The sequence below is a fragment of the Mesoplodon mirus genome (genome assembly GCF_964341445.2).
Source record: "Mesoplodon mirus genome assembly, chromosome: 10".
NCBI classification, from domain to species: Eukaryota; Metazoa; Chordata; class Mammalia; order Artiodactyla; family Ziphiidae; genus Mesoplodon; species Mesoplodon mirus.
Genome location: NC_138986.1, coordinates 7603604 through 7626683, shown reverse-complemented (window position 1 = coordinate 7626683; position 23080 = coordinate 7603604). Strand labels below are relative to the sequence as shown.

The 23080-nt window shown below is 42.9% G+C and overlaps 1 protein-coding gene across 1 annotated transcript in view; it reads left to right on the top strand.

Annotated features, from left to right (window-relative positions):
- The window catches only part of SLC22A3 (solute carrier family 22 member 3), a 94969-nt gene that overhangs the window by 18827 nt on the left and 53062 nt on the right, over nt 1-23080 (top strand). Inside the window, exons 2-5 of the mRNA XM_082633512.1 lie at nt 14642-14745; nt 17087-17241; nt 18902-19070; nt 19913-20030. Coding sequence (XP_082489638.1) covers nt 14642-14745; nt 17087-17241; nt 18902-19070; nt 19913-20030 — 546 coding nt within the window. The remainder of the gene's footprint in view (nt 1-14641; nt 14746-17086; nt 17242-18901; nt 19071-19912; nt 20031-23080) is intronic.

Genomic DNA, 23080 nt, shown 5'->3' with positions numbered 1-23080 from the left:
CCTTGCTCCTTGGCGGCGTTTCTTTCACAGCCGTGTTTCCCCTTCCGGTCCAGCTTGCGCAGCTCTAAATGGGTCTTAGAAAAACGTCATCTTGGTCACAGCACTTTCTATTCAGAGAGCAAGCAAGACTCTTGTCTATGAACCAGTTCAGGTGCCTCGATCCGGCGTCGATCTCACGTCCCTGCCTGACGTTCGGATGGAATCGAACCTTCCTCTTCCGCACGGAGGCTCCGCTGCCCCGGTCCTCCGCCCACCAGTCCCCCGAAAGCCACGGCCATCTCCGGGGATGCCCAGCCCTGCCTTCGAGAGGCGGTGGCTACGGAGTGGCCGGTGTGTGCCGGGTGGGTCGTAGGCACTGGGCCGCCAGGTGAGCGAGAGGCGCGCAGGCCCCGCCCCAAGCCTCCGCAGGCCCCTGCGCCCCCCACCCCCGCTATGGGCCCTTCCTCCTCTCCAGCCCCGTCCCGCTTAGATTCCGGGTCCCGTTCTGCAGCCGGGGCTGCGGAGCGCCGTGCGGGACCCTCGCCCCGCGGCTCGGGGCTCCGTCCTCCCGGCCGCGGGACCTCAGCACCGCCTGGCCTTCCCGCCGGGTCCTCAGCCTCTCTCACTCTCGTTCTCCCCGAACTGCCCCTTGCCCCTCACTTTACATTTCCCGACAGACAACCGAAGACCCGGGACGAGAGGCTTCTTCCGTGCCCTGCCGCCCAAACAAGAAAGGCACCCGTACCCGCTCCCACCCTTTCCTCCTGACGACGCATCATGCTGGAAGTCACAGCATCCCTTCCCACAGACGGTGTGTCTCTCCCCCTGTGCTGGGGCCTGCCCACTTCTCAGGCCAGTGCTACCTCCCCGCTCCCCACCCTGTCCCCTCCACGAGCATCTTTGCCCGCCTTGCAACGCGCTCCAGTGTGTCTGATCTACACAGCCCCTCCCCGATGTCTGTTATCTGCCCACAGCCGAGGACCCGTATTTCCCCCTCAGAAGCACGTTTTTTCGAAGGGTTATCTTGTCTCACGGCCTCCCCGTTCTCACCTTTCCCTCTCCCCTCGGCTGGTGCGGTCCCCTCCCACCCCGCCACGGTCTCCGGAGACCCCAGGCTGCTGCCCACTGGCCCTCGCTCCTGCTCTGGTGTGGAACCCCAGGGTGCCACCTGTGCTCCGCGGGGGGAGGGGAGCATGATTCATACTCCCTAGTGACCCTGCTTCCAGAGTCACCAGTTCACATTTCACTGTTCTGCTCATTTCGTGCGTCCCAATGCGTCTCCCGTTTCACTTGTGCTGCCCTGTCCAATGACTGCTGAAGCCAAGCACATTTAAACAGATGGGCGCTGCTGGGCGTTCCCCCTGCTCACTTCCAGGAACCCTGGATCCCAAATCTGGAGACGCTCTGCAGAAAATACTCTATTTAGTAAAATGTTGAAGTAACTTAGCTGAACTTTCACGAATTTCATTAGCTCCACCGTTGCCATGTGTGGCAACGGTGTGGCTCAGCGCCTGTGTGGAAAGCGGACGCTCTTAGGAGATTTTCATCGTGATGACTTCATTTTGCCTTGGTTCTTTACTTTTGCAGTGACATTCCATCTGTAAACAACACAATCTTCAAAGCATGACAGAGTGTATTGATAAACTGCCCCTGAATGCCTGTGTTTACTTGTTAAACCTTCCCAGTCAGGTCACAATCCATTAATGTTTCCAAAAACTCATGTAAATAATGCTGCTGTAGCATGCAAACAGTTTCCAGAGTATTATGAAAAATTTTAACTCATTTGTAAGTACACACATACGACTACTGCGATAAAGCAAATATTGCAATAAAGCGAGTCACACAACTTCTTTGGTTCCCCAGTGCATATAAAAGTTATGTTTAGGCTTCCCTGGTGGCGCAGTGGTTGAGAGTCCACCTGCCGATGCAGGGGACACGGGTTCATGCCCCGGTCCGGGAAGATCCCACATGCCGCGGAGCGACTGGGCCCGTGAGCCATGGCCGCTGAGCCTGTGCGTCCGGAGCCTGTGCTCCGCAACGCGAGAGGCCACAACAGTGAGAGGCCCACATACTGCCAAAAAAAAAAAAAAAAAAGTTATGTTTACACTAGTTTATTAAGTGTGTGATAGCATTATGTCTAAAAAAACCTAAAATGTACATACCTTACTTAAAAAATTATGCTGTTGGAAAAATGGCGCCGATAGGTTTGCTTGATGCAGGGTGGCCACAAACCTTCAATCTGTAAAAATACACAATATCTGCAAAGTGCAATAAGACGAGGTGTGCCTGTAATGGAAAACAGTATCAGAATTTACTACCGTGTAGACCCATTATCAGAGCGATTCCTGTGATGTGCTGGTGATGTGCATCGACTACTTTATGATATTCTCATCTCCATCGTTGACTCCTTACATGAACAAAGTAAAATACAATAGCTTTCCATGTAAGTCTCTTGGAGTGCTTTCTATCTTTTTTCCTTTTTTTGGCCATGCCCGCATGGCTTGCAGGATCTTAGTTCCCTGACCAGGGATTGAACCCGGGCCACGGCAGTGAAAGCCCAGAATCCTAACCACTAGGCCACCAGGGAACTCCCTCTATCTCTTCTTTTTAACACTAGCACTTAGAGATTTACTGGAAATTGAAACAATGGTGTTTTATGTTAGACACACAAATGTATTCCATGTAAATGTTTCAATTAAAAAATATAAAAATTTTCAAAGGAAAACGTAACAAATATCCACACACTCATCACCCAAGATGAACAAATGTTAGCATTTTGTCATAGTTACTAACCATTGCAGATCAAGTTGAAATTCCACTTCCTATTGCTGTAGAAGAAATTACACCAAAACTTAGTGACTTAAAACCACCACTTTTTTTTTTTTATTGAAGTATAGTTGATTTACAGTGTTGTCCCGATCTCTGCTGTACAGCAAAGTGACTCGGTTTTACACCGATTCCATGGGGCAGGGGTTCAGAGCTCGCCCAGCAGGGAATGCTCGTCTCCGCTCCATGATGTGTGGCCTTGGGCAGGAAGGCTCAGATGCTTTCTAGTCCATTCTTCACAGTCGTCCTATATCTGGGCAACCATGTGAGTGTCCCCTTGTGACCCTATCTTTCTAAAAACTAAGCACAGAAAGCAGTGGAGATGCAACGTCAGAACCAGGTGTTGTCAGTGCTCTTACATTATTATTTATGAAGCTAGGTTAGAGGGAGCTGGCATTAATTAATCAAAGCATGCACATTTCACTTAGTTATACTATAATACGTTCTAATCGTTAGTAGAAAGTACTCACATCTTACTTCATGTCACATTTTACAGTGTTTAAAATACATTCGCCTTTATTCCCTCAGTTGAAGCTTCATGAAAATAAAACCTGATAAGAATCTTAAGTTCATATTTTGTATGAATCAAATAGAATACTTAATAATAAAATGCTTTAGAAACCGTATAGAGCTAGCAACATGCCCATTGCTATTAAGACTCATGGTCCAATTTTTCTGTGATCTAGTTTCGTACTGCAATCCTGCCCCATGCGTATCTCGTCGGTGACCCTGTTCCCTTGGCTTCCACCTCGTCTCTGTGTGTCAAAATACAACCAGATCTTCACGGCCCGGCTCCAACACTGCCTCCTCCAAAAGCCTTTCCTGGCATGTACTTCCCAGCTGGACTGCAGCTCTCTCTGCTTTGTGCTTGCGTAGCATTCTGTGTTTCTCTTGTGAGATTTCAACACATTCCACCTTGTATTCTGTTTCACATACTGCATCACCGGTGCTCAGCTGGGAGCTTCGAGCAAACCGGAGCCTAGTCCTGCTCCCTTCTCACTGCACGACAACATGCCTGGCGCCGGGAGCCTCCTGGACAAGTCTTTTCACTGTGCTTAGCTGCCTGTGCTGCTCTCAGGCTGGGCAGAGTACAAGATCCGGATGTGGGCTTCCCTGGTGGCGCAGTGGTTGAGAGTCCGCCTGCCGATGCAGGGGACACGGGTTCGTGCCCCGGTCCGGGAAGATCCCACGTGCTGCAGAGCGGCTGGGCCCGTGAGCCGTGGCCGCTGAGCCTGCGCGTCCGGAGCCTGTGCTCCGCAGCGGGAGAGGCCACAGCAGTGAGAGGTTCGCGTACCTCAAAAAAAAAAAGATCCGGACGTGCCTTCAGTGTGGCCATATCTGGCAGGACAGACCTCTGGCTTACCTAAAGTCACCCAAAGCCCCCCAGTTTAGCGAGAGGACTCCGGCTTCTGACAGGGGCGTTTCCCGGGACTCACACCATCCCAGGACCGTGGGGCTCGTTGGTGAGGGCTGCACTATCCAGTTTGGAGCAGATGTGGATCGAGAAGAGACACAAGAAAGAGAAAAAGACTTGACAGCGGCAAGGCCGTTCAGGCCTTTTCTAGGATGGGTGCCAATCTCCGGTTTAAGAATTAAGTAATTAAAATAAATGAACGTCTGTCTCATCTCCAGCTTCACTTGTAAGCACTGCAGTGACAGTGGCTGGAGCATCTCTGCCTCCCAGGGACACCGGGAGAGACAGACCAAGTGGGTGCACGTTATTTTCTGAGTGGCTCGCTTTGGAAGTCTGGCACCTAATGCTTCCCCAAGTGGGTTGGTGGACAGCACTGTGAGAAAGACCACGTGGTCACCTTACACCTTGGTGGCAGCGTCTCTCTCCAGAAACTTATCAGACCAGACCTGGACCTTTGATGTGGCATGACGCGGGGTCTCACAAACAGCCAGATCCACGTGAGTGCAGCCAGTCAGCACCACCGCCCTTCGGAAATGCCCTGTCATTTCGACATAAGAAGTGCAGTCTTAGCAATGATCTGTTTTCCTGCTGTTTAGCCTACTCTGAGCCAATAAAAAGACAAAACAGTCAAGGTGACACTCTACTGTAGAACCTTCCTTCCTTTGCAAAACAAACATAATTTTAGGACCAAGATGCATACCTCTTGTACTCAAGCAGTTGGTTCTAAGAGCAATATAAAACTAGAGTAATGCTTGAAGAGAAAGCAAAAGTATGGTGTGATACCAACATTTTTTTAACGTTATACCAGTAGCAGAAAATTTTACTGCAAGCATGAGGCAATATTCAGTTGGCAAGAATATGATGGAAGTAGCTCACTTACTGAAAAGAGAGAGCTTAATGAAGTCTAAGTAATTATTAAACATTTGTTTAAAGAAAAATGCCAAGGGTTTAAAAAAAATCTCAGAACAAGAGAGTTTTGGATATTTGCTGCAGAATACATCTATCCAAGTAAAAGTAGTTAAAGAGTGATCTCTTGCACCTGCTTAAATGAAGAACGTATATTCCAGCAACTTTTTTTTTTACATCTTTATTGGAGTATAATTGCTTTATAATGGTGTGTTAGTTTCTGCTTTATAACAAAGTGAATCAGTTATAAATATACATATGTTCCCATATCTCTTCCCTCTTGCGTCTCCCTCCCTCCCACCCTCCCTATCCCACCCCTCTAGGTCCAGCAACTTTTTAAAACTGCATTTCTTTGTATGAGGCTGCAAGGGTGGCAGGTCGGGGCATATGGGGTGTCAGAGGGGGTGGACTCAGGAGTTAGACGTTTCAGGTCAGCCTCCTCCCCACCTGCTGACGAGCATGTAACCTCCAGCTGGTTTCCTCATCTTCCTAATCTCAGTTTCCTCATCTGTAAGATGAGGGTAATAATCATGTCTACCTCACAGGGTTGCTGGGAGGATTAAATGAGATGGTGTACACGACGAACTGAAAGCTTGACTGTAGGGTACTCAGTAAATGTTAGGGGTCAGTAAAAATAAGTTTCAGCCACTAGATTCCAGATGTGAAGCCTGCCAGAGTACCTACGATGAGACATCATCTCTGTATTTATTCACCTGAACACCTGGATGTGTAGACTCAAATGGCCAGGTTGCTGAGCGGTTGTATTGCTGTGTCTTGCTTATTTGGTTAATGTGTGTTCAAGGCACTACCCTCCCTGACATCTGCTTTAAGGAGCCTTAAAACAGGGTCTTCATGAAGTCCATCTACATTTTTTTTGTTTGTTTCAGTAGCTCCAAGTAATCATAGGAAAAACAATTTGTTTTTAAAATGTAGTAAGAAGCACAGATTTTCAGTGTGGGACCTTGAACAACTAATGGTAATGTGGTCTTGGGTCCATGAGGAACTAGAATGGCAATCCTGGATGACACGTTAATTGTGCCCTGGAACCAACAGAGTCGACCTGCATCTCAGTCCTGGGAAAGGAGCTGAGATGTCTTTCAAGCCTTCCTTCTAACACCCCCAACACCTGGACAAGGGCAGTTCCGGGCATCTTAAGGACTTTGGGAAATACACTGTGTGTGTGTGTGTGTGTGTGTGTGTGTGCGCTAGAAATAGTGTTCAGAGTAATATAGATTACAAAGTTTGTTCTGCGCTTTGGGTCAAATATTATAATTATAAACTCAGCAGTCACAACAGGGAAACACTTGCAGAGCAGTGTTCTCCAGGTGGAGTTTAGTCAATAACCCCATTGTCCCAGACTTCCTTGAAGTGCTCTAACCAAAAATCCTGGCCCAGACTCTCCTGAGATTGTTTTCTCAAGGCTCTTTTCCTGATTCTAATCAATTGGAAATGTTATGAAAATAATTCTATTGTCAAATCCCACTTATTCCTGCTCCCAAATACAAACCACCGAGAGAACAAAAAATAAACAGAGTGAACACAAGACACAAACGGAGGAAGAGGCCATCTGCAGAGGCTGCTGAGAAAGCTTAGTTTTGGCACAAAGACTTTAATTTTATTGAAGTATAATTGATTTACAAAGTGGTGTTAATTTCTACTGTACACAAAGTGATTCAGTTATACATATCTATATATTCTTCTCCATTATGGTTTATCACAGGATACTGAATATAGTTCCCTGTGCTCTACAGTAGGACCTTGTTGTTTATCTATCCTGTATATACTAGTTTGCATCTGCTGACCCCAAACTCCCAATCCTTCCCTCCCCTCCCCCCCACCTTGGCAACCACAAGTCTGTTCTCTATATCTGTGAGCGTGTCTCTGTCTCGTAGATATGTTCGTTTGTGTCGTATTTTAGATTCCACATCTGAGAGATATCATGTGGCATTTGTCTTTCTCTGTCTCATTTACACTTAGTGTGATCATCTCTAGGTCCATCCATGTTGCTGCACATGGTGTTATTTCATTCTTTTTTTATGGCTGAGTAATATCCCATTGTATATATACACCACATCTTCTTTACCCATTTGATGGACATTTAGGTTGTCTCCATGTCTTGGCTATTGTGAATAGTGCTGCTATGAACATTGGGGTGCATGTATCTTTTCAAATTATAGTTTTGTCTTGATATACGCCCAGGAGTGGGATTGCAGGATCATATGGCAACTCTATTTTTAGTTTTTTGAGAAACCTCCATACTGTTCTCCATAGTGGCTGCACCAATTTACATTCCCACCAACAGTGTAGGAGGGTTCCCTTTTCGGCACTCCCTCTCCAGCATTTGTTATTTGTAGACTTTTTAATGATGGCCATTCTGACCTGTGTGAGGTGGTACCTCATTGTAGTGTTGATTTGCATTTCCCTAATAATTAGTGATACTGAGCATCTTTTCATATGCCTATTGGCCATCTGTATGTATTCTTTGGATAAATGTCTATTTAGATCTTCTGCCCATTTTTCAATTGAGTTGTTTGCTTTTTTGTTATTGAATTGTAGGAACTGATTGCACATTTTGGAAATTAATCCCTTGTCAGTCACATCATTTGCAAATATTTTCTCCCAGTCCATAGGATGTCTTTTCATTTTGTCTTTGGTTTCCTTTGCTGTGCAAAAGCTTTTAAGTTTGATTAGGTCTCATTTGTTTCTTTTTGCTTTTATTTCTATTGCCTTGGGAGACTGACCTAAGAAAAACATTGGTGTGATTTATGTCAGAGAATGTTTTGCCTAGGTTCTCCTCTAGGAGCTCTATGGTGTCTTGTCTTATATTTAAGTCTTTAAGCCATTTTGAGTTTATTTTTGTGTATGGTGTGAAGGGTGTGTTCTAGCTTCATTGATTTACATGCGGCTCTCCAACTTTCCCAACACCACAGCTGAAGAGAGTGTTTTTCTCCATTGAATATTCTCTGGCACGGAGAATTTTTTTTTTTTTTTTTTTTTTTTTTTTTTTTTTGCGGTATGCAGGCCTCTCACTGTTGTGGCCTCTCCCGTTGCGGAGCACAGGCTCCGGATGCACGGGCTCAGCGGCCGTGGCTCACGGGCCCAGTCGCTCCGCGGCATGTGGGATCTTCCCGGACCGGGACACGAACCCTTGTCCCTTGCATCTGCAGGCGGACTCTCAATCACTGCGCCACCAGGGAAGCCCCCTTGGCACAGAGATTTTTGTTTGTTTGAGTCAGTTTGCCATTTTTAAACTTCGTGGTCATTTGTTGACTTATGCTGACAATAACTTCTTCTTTTCTTATTGGTCTATATAATGTTCTGTGTCTCTTCTAAAATTTCTCATTGTGTCAGTATTTTGTTTCTTTCCTAATCTAATAGTAATTGTTTTACTGATATGAGTCACCTGGTGTTTCTAACATTCATTCCATGTTCACAGGACAGAAAATATCAGAACAGGAAAGCACAGACCCTCAAGACTGTCTGTTCAGTATCCTGAGTTTTGACGTGTGAACAAAACTAAGGCTCAGAAAATTCTAGACTGATGTGTCAAAGTCAAAAAAGTGTAATAGGATTAGAACATGGCTTTTTAATATTCATGTCACAATCAATGATTTTTTTAGAAGATTAAAAAAGACGTGTGTTAAAGTGGAAAAATACCAAAGATTTAAATTCTGTAGGCCAGTTTTTATACTCCAGAGAAGTCAATTTTTATGTGGCACTGTTGCTGGTGTTTCTTCAGCTTGGCTGCCTGTGTCATAAGAGTGTGTTCTATTAGAAAGTATGGGCTTTGGCAGACTTTAAAAGGTGTACATGGCACCCTGTGTTCTGACTAGATTATGAAAATCTTTGGCAACTGTAGTTTCCAAAAGGAGAAAAGGTATTTGAAACACAGAAAGTGAAATCTAGAAAGATGTAATAGGCCTCCTCTATCCTAGAATTCCTCCTCAAGGAATGCCTGATGGACAGTAATATGTATCAGGAGATCCTTAACATCTCAAGATGGCAGACTTTTAAAATTTCTACATCAGGCCCTCATATGGGAGGTGGGAGAAGGGGAGTCTTTCTCTCCAAAGGACAGAGAAGATCACGTGTTGACTTTTCTCAAAGGGGATGGTTAAGCTCATTGTGAGATTTATTATTATTATATTATTATCATTATTATTTTTTTTTTAATTTTTTTTTTTGCGGTACGCAGGCCTCTCACTGTTGTGGCCTCTCCCGTTGCGGAGCACAGGCTCCGGACGCGCAAGCTCAGCGGCCATGGCTCATGGGCCCAGCCGCTCCGTGGCATGTGGGATCCTCCCAAACCGGGGCACGATCCCGCGTCCCCTGCATTGGCAGGCGGACTCTTAACCACTGCGCCACCAGGGAAGCCCCAGTGGCGCCTCTTGTTGCCGGTGAAGTCACCTGTTCTAGGTGATCATTGCAGACTCTTGGGCTTCCTGTCTCGTCTCTGGGTCTTGCTATCACCTCCTTGGAATCTCGTTCTGTCCCAGGACCAGGGCTTCTGCTCTGGACCTCTCCATTGCAACCTTCCAGACTCTTCCTCTAGCTTTTAGAACTTCTTCCTCCCTGTTATGAGCTCTCTCGATGCCTCTGGTTTCCTGAATAAGAAACTCTGTCCCTGCAGGACCTGCGCCCCCTTCCCCACTGGGGGGCGCAGACACAAGTGGTTCTTCGGCTTCAAACCTGAGCCTGGCACCTCCACTGCTGCAGGCAGATCTGAACCTCATTGGCCCGCACGCTTCTGTCCTTGAGCCTAGGCTGCCCATTGCCCTGCTCAGTACCCTTCTTTCCCCCTTTTTTTTCCTTCTAAATGCAACTCATTGTTGAAGGATCTGTTTAGGTCCCACCTTCTTCACGAATCTGACTGCTCTGGGTCCCAACAGTCCTTTCTTTCCCTGAGGCCCTCGTGCATTTATAGTCAATCCCGTTCCATTTAGACCTCAATTCCTCTGCATTTGCTGCCCATGGATTGGTCCTGGCTCTCTAAGCCGTGTAATAAGCTCCTCACAGAGGCAGAAGCAAAGCCTGCTTATCACTGGTATTGCTCCCAGCCTCATCTGCATGAAGCCAGGCACACCGCTGGAAGCTGTAAATACCTGATGATTAGTTTTCATACCTGCAGCTCATCATGATGGTTCATACAGATCAGAAAAGCATTAACTTTTTGGTATTAAGATACCCAAATAATGCTATCGGATCATATTAAAGAAAGTTTCATTAAAAATAGACTTAATAATGACATCCTTCCCCCTCATGGAGACCCAAGCCAAATGATTTTCTTTATGATTACACTATTTTTAACCATTATTAGGCTCTGTGATGGCGGCTTGTTGATTAGAAATGGAATCCATCCCTGGGGGTCAACGTGTGATTGTCTAGCCAGTGCTAAATGTAGCCAGAGGCACCCTACACCCAGTGGTCAAACCAAAGGCACACTGGAGTCAAATACTGTGATGTCCTCTAAACTTAGAATCTCTCACGTGAGAATTTGTTCAAGAAGGCTAAACAAGACATCTATGGCAAAGCCAGCTGCTGGTCATCAGGGGTCATTCCCTGTGGTTTCAGGAGCGGGCAAGCCCCCTCCTGAGGTCCTAAGTCTCTTGCATCCCTGCATTATTTTTACCTTATTTCCTACCTTTGGCCTTTGTACATTGAAGATATTCTGTTACTCTGGTTCTAAGGATAATTTAGAAATCAAAGCTTGAGCATAGATCTGATAATGACCTGCTCCAGCATTTTATCATTACAACTCAAGTTAACATAATGTCTGTTTGGATTTTAATGACTAGGAAAACCTAAAAAAATCACTTGGTTGGAAGCTCTTCGAAAGTATCTAATTAGGCTAGAGTTGTGCTTTCTGCAAAATGAAGCAATGTGTGATCCCTTCCAGCATTCCATGAACAGTTGTTTGAATCTTTTATCAGATTGGCTTTCTGCTCATGCCAAGGGGAGTAATTCTCTTTGTGTAAAAATGACTTGAAATTTAAATAAAAGTGACTTTAAAAGAAAATTAACAGCATGGGTACACCTGGATTTATGAGCATTTAAAAATAACTTTAAATATGTACACTTAGGGGAAAAAAAGGAGATGCTTCACTTGTTGGTAGATTGCCTTAGGACAGACGTAAATGCTTGTGTCTTTGATTCAAACTTAGTTAAATCTGACAAGAGAAGGGTTTTAGGTCTCCCTGGTAACTACAAACAGCTTTTAGTACTTTATTTCAGGAAAAAGGCTTCAGCCTATGACGTTCATTGGCTTTGGTACATGCCAACCTCTCTCTAGACACAAAAACATATCTCAGACCCAGAGCTGTTTTGGCAGCAGGCAGCGAGCTCAGAGCCGATTAGGAAGCACCAGCCCCGGGAGGCAGGGGTCTGACTCCTGACTGTACGTGCAAGAGTCAAAACCAAGCCCTTCCATCCTTGTGACTGCAGTGTCTGTTCCCTACTGGGAACCTAAATGTGTGTGTGTGTGTGCATTTCTTTTACAGGTATGTAATTTGTTTATATTAATTTATTTTGTGCTTTTGAAAGATGGCAGGCTCCCAGTCCTAAAAAGAGAAACTAGGCTAGGTATTTCAAGCGGGAAGGGATTGAATAAAAGGATTTGGGTTTGAGCTGTTTTGGAAAGGCTAGAAAAGCAAGGAAGGACAGCTCCTGCAGCGCCCCTGCCCTGCTCCACAGCATTACAGAGCCTGTGGGTCCTGTCCATTTGCCCCTGTGTAGCCGGGGAGTGGTTAAAAGCACTGACTGTTGTCATTGCTACAGTTGGAGCCAATGCCGCTGCCGCAGCCAGAAGCAGAATCCCCACTACCTGCCTTCTGATCTTGCACCAGCGCCCCCTACTGGCAGAACTTAAACAGAACCCCTGCTTGCAAGGATCCTGAGAATTGTAGTTTCCACTCCTCCAGCATCTGAGATGCAAAACAAAGTATAGAGGACTGACAATATGTGGTCTGGATGGTATCATAGTGCTTTAGAAACTAAGTTATCATAGCACTTTAACCACTTAAACATTTATTTTAAATTAACTTTATTGTGATACAAAATACAAAAAAATCCTTTTTGACAATTTCTTTTATGGGAGAGTGAAAAAGATCACTGTTTTTTAAAATAAATTTATTTCTTATTTATTTATTTATTTTTGGCTGCATTGGGGTCTTTGTTGCTGTGCGCGGGCTTTCTCTAGTTGCGGAGAGCGGGGGCTACTCCTCGTTGCGGTGCGCGGGCTTCTCATTGCGGTGGCTTCTCTTGTAGCGGAGCATGGCCCCTAGGCGTGTGGGCTTCAGTAGTTGTGGCTCGCGGGCTCTAGAGCACTGGCTCAGTAGTTGTGGCGCATGGGCTTAGTTGCTCCATGGCATGTGGGATCTTCCCGGACAAGGGATCGAACCTGTGTTGTCTGCATTGGCAGGCGGATTCTTAATCGTTGTGCCACCAGGGAAATCCAAGATTACTGGTTTTATATTGGAGAATATCTTTGTGTTTAAGAGTACTTAGGGGTATTTTAATTCACACAATTCAAAAGCAGCTAAATATGTTCATAAAAGGATAGCTCTTGCTGGGCCTTGCTGTGTCATCTATGAAAAGCATTCCTTTATCTTTAGTTAACCAAGTTATCTGAAGCTCAGCTGGAGGAAGCAAATTCTTCTCTTTGAGAGGTTATATTTGACACTGGCTGACATTTTTCTGTGTCAAAATGCTTTCTCTGGCAGTTAAATCACCTGTTTGACCTCTGAGATTTTATATACTTTAATTGCATCCTTTATATGTTTAATTCTAATGGGAAATTATTTCAGATAAATAATCATCTGCAAGTTTACTTAAAATGAAATTGCTGTGCTTTGGAAAACCAGTACCTACATTGACAATAAATCTCTTTTAAGTTACTACTACTATGCATATATGTGTATATTCTTACTTCTTTAATCTCCATAAATCTTTTCAGTAAGTCTGTGAAGTGAGCCAGCTACTACTGACCCCAGTTTTTTTTTCCAGCTATGTTAGTCGACAGATCATTAGCTGTAGAACCAAGACAAGTCAGGTTCTATAAATAAATATTATTACAGTTTGCTTATGAATATGTATCTATAAGACCGCTCACAATTCCTATTCCAACAACATTAATTTTCTCATCATGCTACAGTCTAGAGCAGTGGTCTTCACACTGGGGCAAGCATACCATTTGGAGGTGTGCAGAGAAACTCACAAGGTAGAGGGCCTGGCTACTTTGAAGGGAATCAGTTTTCAGAGCCTCAATGCACATATGTCCAAAATGGATCTGTCTGAGGATATGTGCATGATGAGGATACAGGTCTTTTCCTAATATCGTTCTCCCCCTTTGCGGAAGGACTCCTACCTCTCTTCCATCTTACTATGATGTATTGACCTGGGGTTTTAAAACCTGTGGGGAACCAAATTGTGGGACAGTTTGGAATATTGGTAAGAAAGTAACTAAGAAAGAAAGTAAATGACCCGAATGATTTGATTAAACAACTTTTTGTAAGTCTGGTGGTTTCCATCTCTTTCCTGACAGCAAGACTGTAGGAGTCTTAAATGGCATGTTGGTTAATAGAAAAGTTAAAAATAATTTTGATGATAGATTGTTCTGTAAATCTTGGCATTGAGAAGGAAGCAAAAGAATTGAGTAACAATACTGTAACAAAACTCTCTCCGTTCCCATTAATTTATTTATACAGACAAGTTTTCTTGGCACATAAATTTATAAAAATGAAAAACAGGAATAGAATAGATGTTGAGCCCTAACTCATTCTAGTAATAAATAATCTTCAACCACAGATTACATGAACTAAGTGCAAAACCCCGGGCTTTTTTAACATTCTTCTAGAAAAGGGGCAGTGCATTTCCAACAAAATTTTACTTCTGAGTAATAATTCTTTTTCAAGATTCATCATATGTTATGTTTTTGTCAATTGTGTTCTAAAAGTAACTGTTATAACCCAATCAGCAAGGATTCTAATAGTTAGAAACATTGTCACAGAAAAAAATGTTAATTAAACATCAATTTATGTACATAATTTATTACGTGCAGAAGTATTTATTTACCTGTGCATTAACATAATACACATTAACACAAAACACAATATTTTCTACATAAAATATTAGGATATATGTATGTGGGAATGAAAATAAGAATTCAAAGAGAAAAGAGATTAGTGTCAAATTTTAGGCTATTGAAGAACTTGTTTTCACTGGATGATTGTAGGCGTCACGTGGCTATAGTACTTTATCAGATACAGTTGAAAGAATGACTTTAAAATGTCAGCATTTGTAGTGTACTGAAAATTACATCCATGGCAGATAGTGAAACTGATAAAGAAGACGTTTATATATCACTGTAAAAATACCTATGTGATACACTTAAAATTTTTATTTAAGGAGCATATGAGCAAAAATGTTTAAAGATCATTGGTCTGGACAGATGCTCAGGTGTCTTGAGGGTAAGCATTGCCACATGTCTCTGTCTCCCATGTGTTTTCTTTGTTTTCCCAGTTTGACCTCGTGTGTGTCAATGCTTGGATGCTGGACCTCACACAAGCCATCCTAAACCTGGGCTTCCTGGCCGGGGCATTCACCTTGGGCTATGCAGCGGACAGGTAAGCATGGGTATGGCAGCCAGTTTACATCTAGACAATGATGTGTACCTATGGAGAGGAAGGTGTTTCATGTTAACTATTAGAAAAGTATTCTTGCTAATTTTGGGAAAAAATCTGAATTCCTCCCCTTATGACATTCATACCTGTTTGGCTGCACTAATTCCTTCCTTCGTAAACTTCCTCTCCTCACCCCTTGAACTGTACAGATGGTTGGGGCTGCTCCCCTTGGGTCTGAATGCCTCTGAGAGGAAACACAGAGCAGCAAGGCCGTGACTTCATGGCGGGGCCCATGGCGGGCTGGTTGGATGCTGTGGAGGTGATTCCATGGGCTTCAGTAACTCGCTGATCACGGTTTGATTAATTTCGTCATAAGGTCGCCCCCTTACAAATTTGTTTCATTTAATTAAAACCAATTTTTGTATCTATTCTACAAATGAAAAACTCTGCAAAGAAAAAAGTTTTCCAAAAACCATGAAAAGAATTTGATCTATTCTTGAACATCCATAAATACCCCAGTTAATGGCAGACACAAAGTGAGTGTATATATTCAAGACAGTCGTGCTCTCTCTTCAGATATCCCCGTTTCAGACATTGTTGATGTAGGTTATTGTGCTCCTGTTTAACTGTTCCTCTATCCCAGTTCTAAGGATGAACATACTTGCAGTGATTTAACAATTCTCTCCATCCTCCATGTCTGGCTTACTGTTGCTCCCAGCACTCCAGCCCAGCGTCAGTGGGTCGTCGTGCTCGCAGTGGGCGGGGCTGGGAGCGCCTCTTGCAGAGCTGAGAACAGCAGTTAATTGGAGAATTCAAGACAAAATGCCCCCAATCCTGTAGGCAGTTGGTGGTCTGCATTTGACCAGACCAGGGCTTCAAAATGGGTGGACCCTTTGGCTCCTGTCCCTTCCCCGTCTTCTTTTTCCTGTGTTGTCCCCCAGCCCTCCTCGGCATGTGACCTTCTCCTTAATCCTCTGTGTCTGGTGCTCTTTCCCTCTCTTTCGTCTGTGTCTTCCCTACTGTTTCTCCTTACAGCCTTTTCAATTCCTTTTTCCTTCCTTAATTTTCCCCACACAACCCTCTCTTTCCTAACTGGCTGCCATTTGGAATTGAGTTATAGATTTTCAATATGTATTTCTTTCATTTTGTTGTTACGCTTCCTAATTTAAGCATTAGGTTTTGCTTCTTCGGCATGTTTCTCTTTCACAGCCAATCAACGTATCTTCCAACTAAAGTAACTTGACTAAAGGAGGGGGCTTTTCCTACCTGTGTTCCAGGAGGGGCTGAGCATCTGTCCTCAGATGTGACCCGGTCCTTTGGGGAAGAAGACAGAGCCGTGAATAATGCTGCCTCACCTCGGGGCTGACCGTCTTTCAGCTCCTTCAATCTCTTATATTCTTGAAGGAACAGACAGAAGCAATTTAGTAGGTCATGTATCTGTGAGAGGAGAGTGAGAAAGGCAGAGAGTGAATTTAAAAACCTAGGGAAACTGAGACTACTTGTGTCTCCACTCTGAAGCAAGATGCTGTGTGAATTTGATGGAAATTTCTACGGGAAAATGTCTTTGAATCAAATCTCTCAAAGGTCATGGATGACAGGGCTTCACCAGCCAATAATCTGGCACAGCTATACTGAACCCCTTAGCATCAGACTCTCAGAATATTGCCTGCGGTGACCTGTGTCTTTTGCCTAAGTGCTTTAATAATGGCTACGTAAATGGTGAAAGTAAAACACAAAACTTAAGAACAAATCACATTTATTGTGAACTTGATAGTTTGTAAAGAGCTTTCACATTCGCGTCTCAGTTTGGTCTCTACAACCTCACCGTAGAAAAGATAAAAGAAAACAAATCACAAGCAAACAAACAAAACCTGCGTCTTGAATTGCTTAAGAAATTCACCCAAAGTCGCATGACTGGTGGATGGTTGAGCCAGAAGGCCAGACCTCCTGGCTGTCAGGACCATTTTAGCTTCTTTCTGTCCCTTTCTCCTCTGACCCCACCCACAGAAATGCTAGGAAGTGTCCAAGCTGTGCCACCGGAGTGACTATGGGAAAAGAGCGTTGCGATGGAGAGGGTCATCTCTTTGGAAACTGCATTCCCAAAGGATGCATTCCATGCCTTAAATTTTGTAATGTCATTTCAGAGGCATATGTTTTTATTTGCCCTGGCTTTGCTATAAAACAAAGCGTAGCATTTTCAGCGATCCTTGATGTGGTAATAACGAACCTATAAAGGACACAAGTTCTGCACTTAAACTTCCTTTAACAGCACGTCCAGTGGGAGTCTTCTCCTTGTGTTGAAGAAAACGTTCAAGGTAACCTCATCCTTTCTCTTCTCAAACAGGTGCGGCCGAATGGTCATTTACTTAATATCCTGTCTCGGTGTTGGCGTTGCTGGTGTTGTGGTGGCTTTTGCACCCAATTTCCCTGTGTTTGTGGTCTTCCGCTTCCTACAAGGCGTGTTTGGAAAGGGGACATGGATGACTTGCTACGTGATTGGTAAGACCTGGCTATGCCTCCTCGTCTGTTTGAGAACCAGGGTTAGGTGGGTGAGAAGTGCCGCTGGTCAGCCTTCCTCCTGCGAGTGTGGTGAGGCTTCATTGCTGCAGCGTTATTTCTGCAAATAGGAGGATGCAGGGGCAAGATGCTGACTCTTTAGAAATCAAAGTTCCATCATGTTTTGGGAACCAAATATGACTCTCGCCAAATACTGGGGTGAACCACTTTCTAGCACGGCCATACTGTTATCACATGGTTTCTTGCTTTGTTTTCTTAGAGATTAATCTTTAGAAAAGCTTCAGTCGTTCCTCGAAACTTTTTTTTTTTTTTTTTGGCTGTACCATGTGGATTGTGGGATCTTAGTTGCCTGACCAGGGACTGAATCCAGGCCCTCAGCAGTGAAAACACAGAGTCCTAACCGCTGGACCACCAGTGAATTCCCCCTCGAAACATTTTTAAAGCATTTTCCATGTATATCTGTGATACAGTTTGAGGTAACATTGCTGTGCTCTCAAATATTATTTCCTTAATTCGATTCCTTCCGCACAAGTGGAGAACTTTTTTGCCGTGCAGGAGATATGACCTGAAAATGAGAAGTTCATTGGTAACCCTTTGCTACCTTCCATACCTAGAAAGTTGGACGTCTGAGTGTGAAGGAAAGAAAAACTTCTCTTTGCTCCTATTACTGGGAAAGGTCCTGGCTGCTACCTTTCCAGTAGTGTCTGGAATAGGCACCCACTCAAAGTCGTGGTGGATCTGTGACCAGGGAAATGTGAAACCTCCTCTTTGATTATCACCCCAGATCTGTGGGCTTTCACTCACTTCTGTTACTGCTGGACAACCCCTCTTTGGGGTGCCCACTTTGGGGGCCCTTTGAAGATCTTTTTGTGGGCGAGGAAGGAGAGAGAGAGCTGTGGGGACTGATGGTTGATGGCTGGAGTAGAAGGGATAACTTTGGACCATGAAGCGTTTTTAAGGAGACCCCAGTCTGTGTGAGTTTTCCTAGTTGTGATCTTAGGGCAGCAATAAGGTAACATACGCCAGGATGATCAGAATGGAATTAGGGACAGATAGAAACAGATCAGCAGGAGGGGAGGGGAGGAAAGGATGCCAGCAGTAAAATTCCTCATGTGATTTTAAAAGAAATATCACACAAATGAAAGGTCCAGCACTGTGGAGAGAATTATCATTTGATAGAAACTATCTTGTGATAGTGAAAAATTTATCTGTAGAATCTAATGTTCATGATGAATCACCTAAAGAGACGGTAATATGCAAATCTTTAAAGACTGTGATAAAATCTAGCCACTTGATTATATTTATGTTTTGATAATTACAACTACTTTTCAAAATAGTCATCATCTAAGCTTTCCTAAAACCAATACATATATTCTTTGTATACCCGGAAGGGTGCTGGGCTGGGTGTGTAGGGGGATGGCACATGCTTGTTGATAATGCAGAGAAGAGGGGGAGAGGAAGGGACCTGAGCTGTCTGGGAAGCACATCCCCATCAGGTCAGTGCCTTCAGGATCTTTGAGAGTCCTGTATAGTATTCTAGCGATGCTGATGGATGGATGTCACAGGTGTAACGTCTCTGTTTGTTTGTTTGTTTTGGAGCTGATCTTGAGCTTCCCTAACCTCTCTGTTTTTTTTCCTTCAGTGACAGAAATAGTAGGTTCAAAACAAAGGAGGATTGTGGGAATAGTGATTCAAATGTTCTTCACCCTTGGAATCATAATTCTCCCTGGAATTGCCTACTTTATCCCCAACTGGCAAGGGATCCAGCTAGCCATCACACTGCCTAACTTCCTCTTCCTCCTTTATTACTGGTAATGTGGTTTTGGTCATTATCAAATTTATTCTTATTCCACAGAAATGTAGAATCTGTGCTTCCAAACCAACATGAAAATGAAGGCGAGATTTTCTAACATCTCCAGAATGGCTATGGGCTTTGCGAATTTCTAGAGCTTTTTTATTGGTTTTTGACTAATAGTTACTATTAAATTAATAAAATTGAAAAACACCTTTAAAATAGAGTATTAATTATGTTTTATTATTTTTTAATATTTTTATGAAAACTACAAGGCAACAAACCATATCTGCCAGTATTTCAACATGCAGTTTAAATCCAATGAACAAGATTTGCTTCTCTGTATGTTTTATTAAGCAAATTAATGACTCAGGAATTCTCAGGGGAATAAGAAAATGTTAAGAGAATCAGAAAATTAAGTTGTCAGAAAGCTACAGGTGTATGCATTTTATTCTTATTAGAATGAAAATACTTTAATCATCCTCTAATTTAATTTTAATATATGAGCAAACCAGTTTACGTAAATTGGGTTCTTAACCTTTTCCTAAATGTTCATTAAATCCCAGTTTTTTTCATCTTTGTAATTGAGGACTGTATATTCTAAGACAGCCTTCTTGCAAGAGCAATGTAATATTGATTATTTTTATCATGAGCAATGATTCAATTATCAAGTGAGCATTTTTTCCCGTCCGTTATAAACTTGCAAAGATAATCTGTGTTTCAAAGAGCCAGTTCTAAGCTCTCAGAATCTCTGAAACATGTATCTGATCGCAAGATCCATTTCGATAGAGCAATTCAAGTCATAAACTTTTAAGTTTTGAGATTCGCAGGCATAACTCAAAAAAGACTTCTTCTCACCAGGGTGGTTCCTGAATCTCCCCGCTGGCTGACTACTCGGAAGAAAGGAGATAAAGCATTAAAAATCCTGCGGAGCATTGCGAAATGCAACGGGAAATATCTCTCGCCAAATTACTCGGAGGTAATCTTACATATTACTAGTAACAAGTATTGTTAAAGTGGGTGAATTAATTTGCCACTTATGCACATATTATCAAATATATGACTAACTTTTACTTTGACTTTAAAAAAACTTTGGGAAGAATCATAAGGTGTATTAAAGAAGAAATAATTGCGAAGTTGTAATAGCATTGTAATTGAGGTGAATTGGTCATTTAGTCCATATTTTAATAGTTGCACCAAGTTACTTGAATTACTATACTTATATAGTATATATAGTATATATTAATATACTATATATACTATACTATATTATATACTATACTATATTATATACTTACTATACTATTACCTATACTACTATAGGCCCCATAGTAATTCATCATTCATTCATCTTAATTGGACAAACTATAAATCTTTTCTTGACATTCAATTTAAGTCTAAAGATTTGTCTTTAAATTTAGTCTTGGAAGTATTATCTCTGCCAACCAGAGCTTGGGCAGTAATGTAATATTTCAACCTTTAGACTTACACACGCTGAATAGTCTGCCCTCCCTCCCTTCCTCCCTTCCTCCCTTCTTTCCTTCCTCCAGCAAAGGCTTTTTGGGTGCCTCTGTGTCACTGCATTAAGAGAAAAGGGGGTGGTGTATTAAAAGCTCATTCTTGTCTTTTTAAACATTTGATATGCAGCCGAAGACATATACGTGTATTTGAAGCAATGCCTGAATAATTAGAGAATAACATATAAAAAGATATGATTTTTGCTTTAGCTGCAAAGACTAAGTGAATGCAGAATAACAGAGAATTATTATAAAAATAATATTTAATAATAATTTTTTAAAATTTATTTATTTTGGGCTGAGTTCGGTCTTCGTTGCTGCGCACGGGCTTCTCTAGTTGCGGCGAGCAGGGCTACTCTTTGTTGCAGTGCCCGGGCTTCTCATTGTGGTGGCTTCTCTTGTTGTGGAGCACGGGCTCTAGGCACGCAGGCTTCAGTAGTTGTGGCATGTGGGCTCAGTAGTTGTGGCTCGCGGGCTCTAGAGCGCAGGCTCAGTAGTTGTGGCACATGGGCTTAGTTGCTCCGTGACATGTGGGATCTTCCCAGACCAGGGATCAAACCTGTGTCCCCTGCATTGGCAGGCCAATTCTTAACCACCACCGCAACACCAGGGAAGTCCATAAGAGGAATTTTTAAATGTTTAATATTAATACTGCTAACATTGTTTTCTTTTGTAGCATTCAGTTTGTTTTGCTAGAAACGTTCTGATAAAAATGGGTTTGTGGGTTGTATTGTCAACTCCCCAGCTTCCTAGCTCCCCAGAACCTGGTCGGTTATATTCGGATTTCTACCTTCTTCTTTCACTCTTACATTCAGCGACAAGCAGTAGGCTCTGTGTTTACAAAGGTTTCAACTGACCAATTGTCACCGTTGGAAGTACATTAATGATTTACCTTGAAGTTTACAGGTCATAAAATATATGGTAAAGATAAAACGTGATCTGTTCTAACCATGGAGACTAGTTGATCCTTGTCATTCTTTGACTGAGAACATTCGAGCTGTGCTTCTAGGGAAAATAATATCCCACTGCCCTCTCAGCTTGCTCTGGTCACACGAGCCATTGGTCTGCACAGCTGGATCAAATGAATGATACTTTGTACTCAGTTTTAATGGCCAAATGAGTATTTTTGCTATTCATCATCAGTATCCTGAAGACATTGCATGTAGTCCCAGAGCTAAGTATGTGTAAGATCTAAATCAAGGTTTTAAGAGTATAGAAAACATAGTGTGTGCTGATTGCTTATGAAAGAAGATGCTACGTTAACCAGGCACATTGTGTGTTATCATGAGTGTTGCTGAGAGGCCAGAGGATGATTCCCAAAATAGCTGCTATTCCACATCCTATGAGTGTCCAGTCCAACACCCACTGACCCGCTTCGAATTCATGAGCAAGATAGAGATCATTTCAGCAGGGAAGTACTTAAATGCTCTGCATCGATGTGATTGTAAAAGATAGGGAACTATGGATCCGATGGCTTCCAAGACACTTGAACTCTAGTTTTGAGCAGTTAGATGATCTCCATTTGAAAGTCAGGTTTGATCAGACTTCCGTTTCTCCAGGACTTCAGTTACTCTAGGATCCTGGCTACCACTGTAGCCGTAGGATCCTAGTGATAGGTGTTGTGATAGGTTGATAAGCCTCTTCGGTCTTTTTTAATCTATAGGTTTTCTTTTTCTAGCAACTTTTTCTAGCAACTTTGGTGGAGAATGCTACGGAGTTTTCTCTCTGTTGAGTCTTCTGAAGTCTAAATTTCACTGATTACATCTCTTCAGATCCTTTAACATGACCCTCTGTCTTGTATTCCCTGTGATGGAATACAACTAAATCTAACTAAATTAGTAGTTAGATCTAGAGTTAAGCAAGTTCAGGTTTGTCATTTTGGGCAAGACTACTTCATAAGTGGCTTTGTACATTTCCATTAAGAGACACCTAGTATCTCTGTGCCTCTCTATTCTTTTGTGATGTTAACTGCCACTGATAATCATTGCCTGTATTTATTCATTCATCAGAGATTGCAAATTGACAATATTCACATTTTGTCATTATTTCTTCATCTGTTACTGGAATACTTATATAAAGACTAACTTATCCCATCAACTGAGATGACTCTCAGATACAGTTCCTATAGGAAAGGCAGGATATAGGCATAATTCTTTCCTTTCAAATTAGCAAATTGGTTGCCTGCATTCTCGAAGTGATCAATGCATTGTGGGCTATGGGTTTTTTAAGCCTCATTATGACCTCCTGGATTTATACATACTGTGTATGTTTCAGTCTTCTGCAGTTATTGTTATCATCCTACTGATGCTCAAATTGCCCCTGTCTTTGGACAGACGAGGCTCATCTTTTCTGGTTCCTGAGTCCCTCTGCCACAGCTCTAGTAGTTTCTGAATGCTTCCTTGCTCATTAGCATGACAAGATTTTCCAGGCTTGTCTTGTAAGTTCCAGTCTCATGCTTGTAATCACCTGCTTCTCAATGGGGGCTTCAGTTTTTGAAATAAATGTCTTCAAA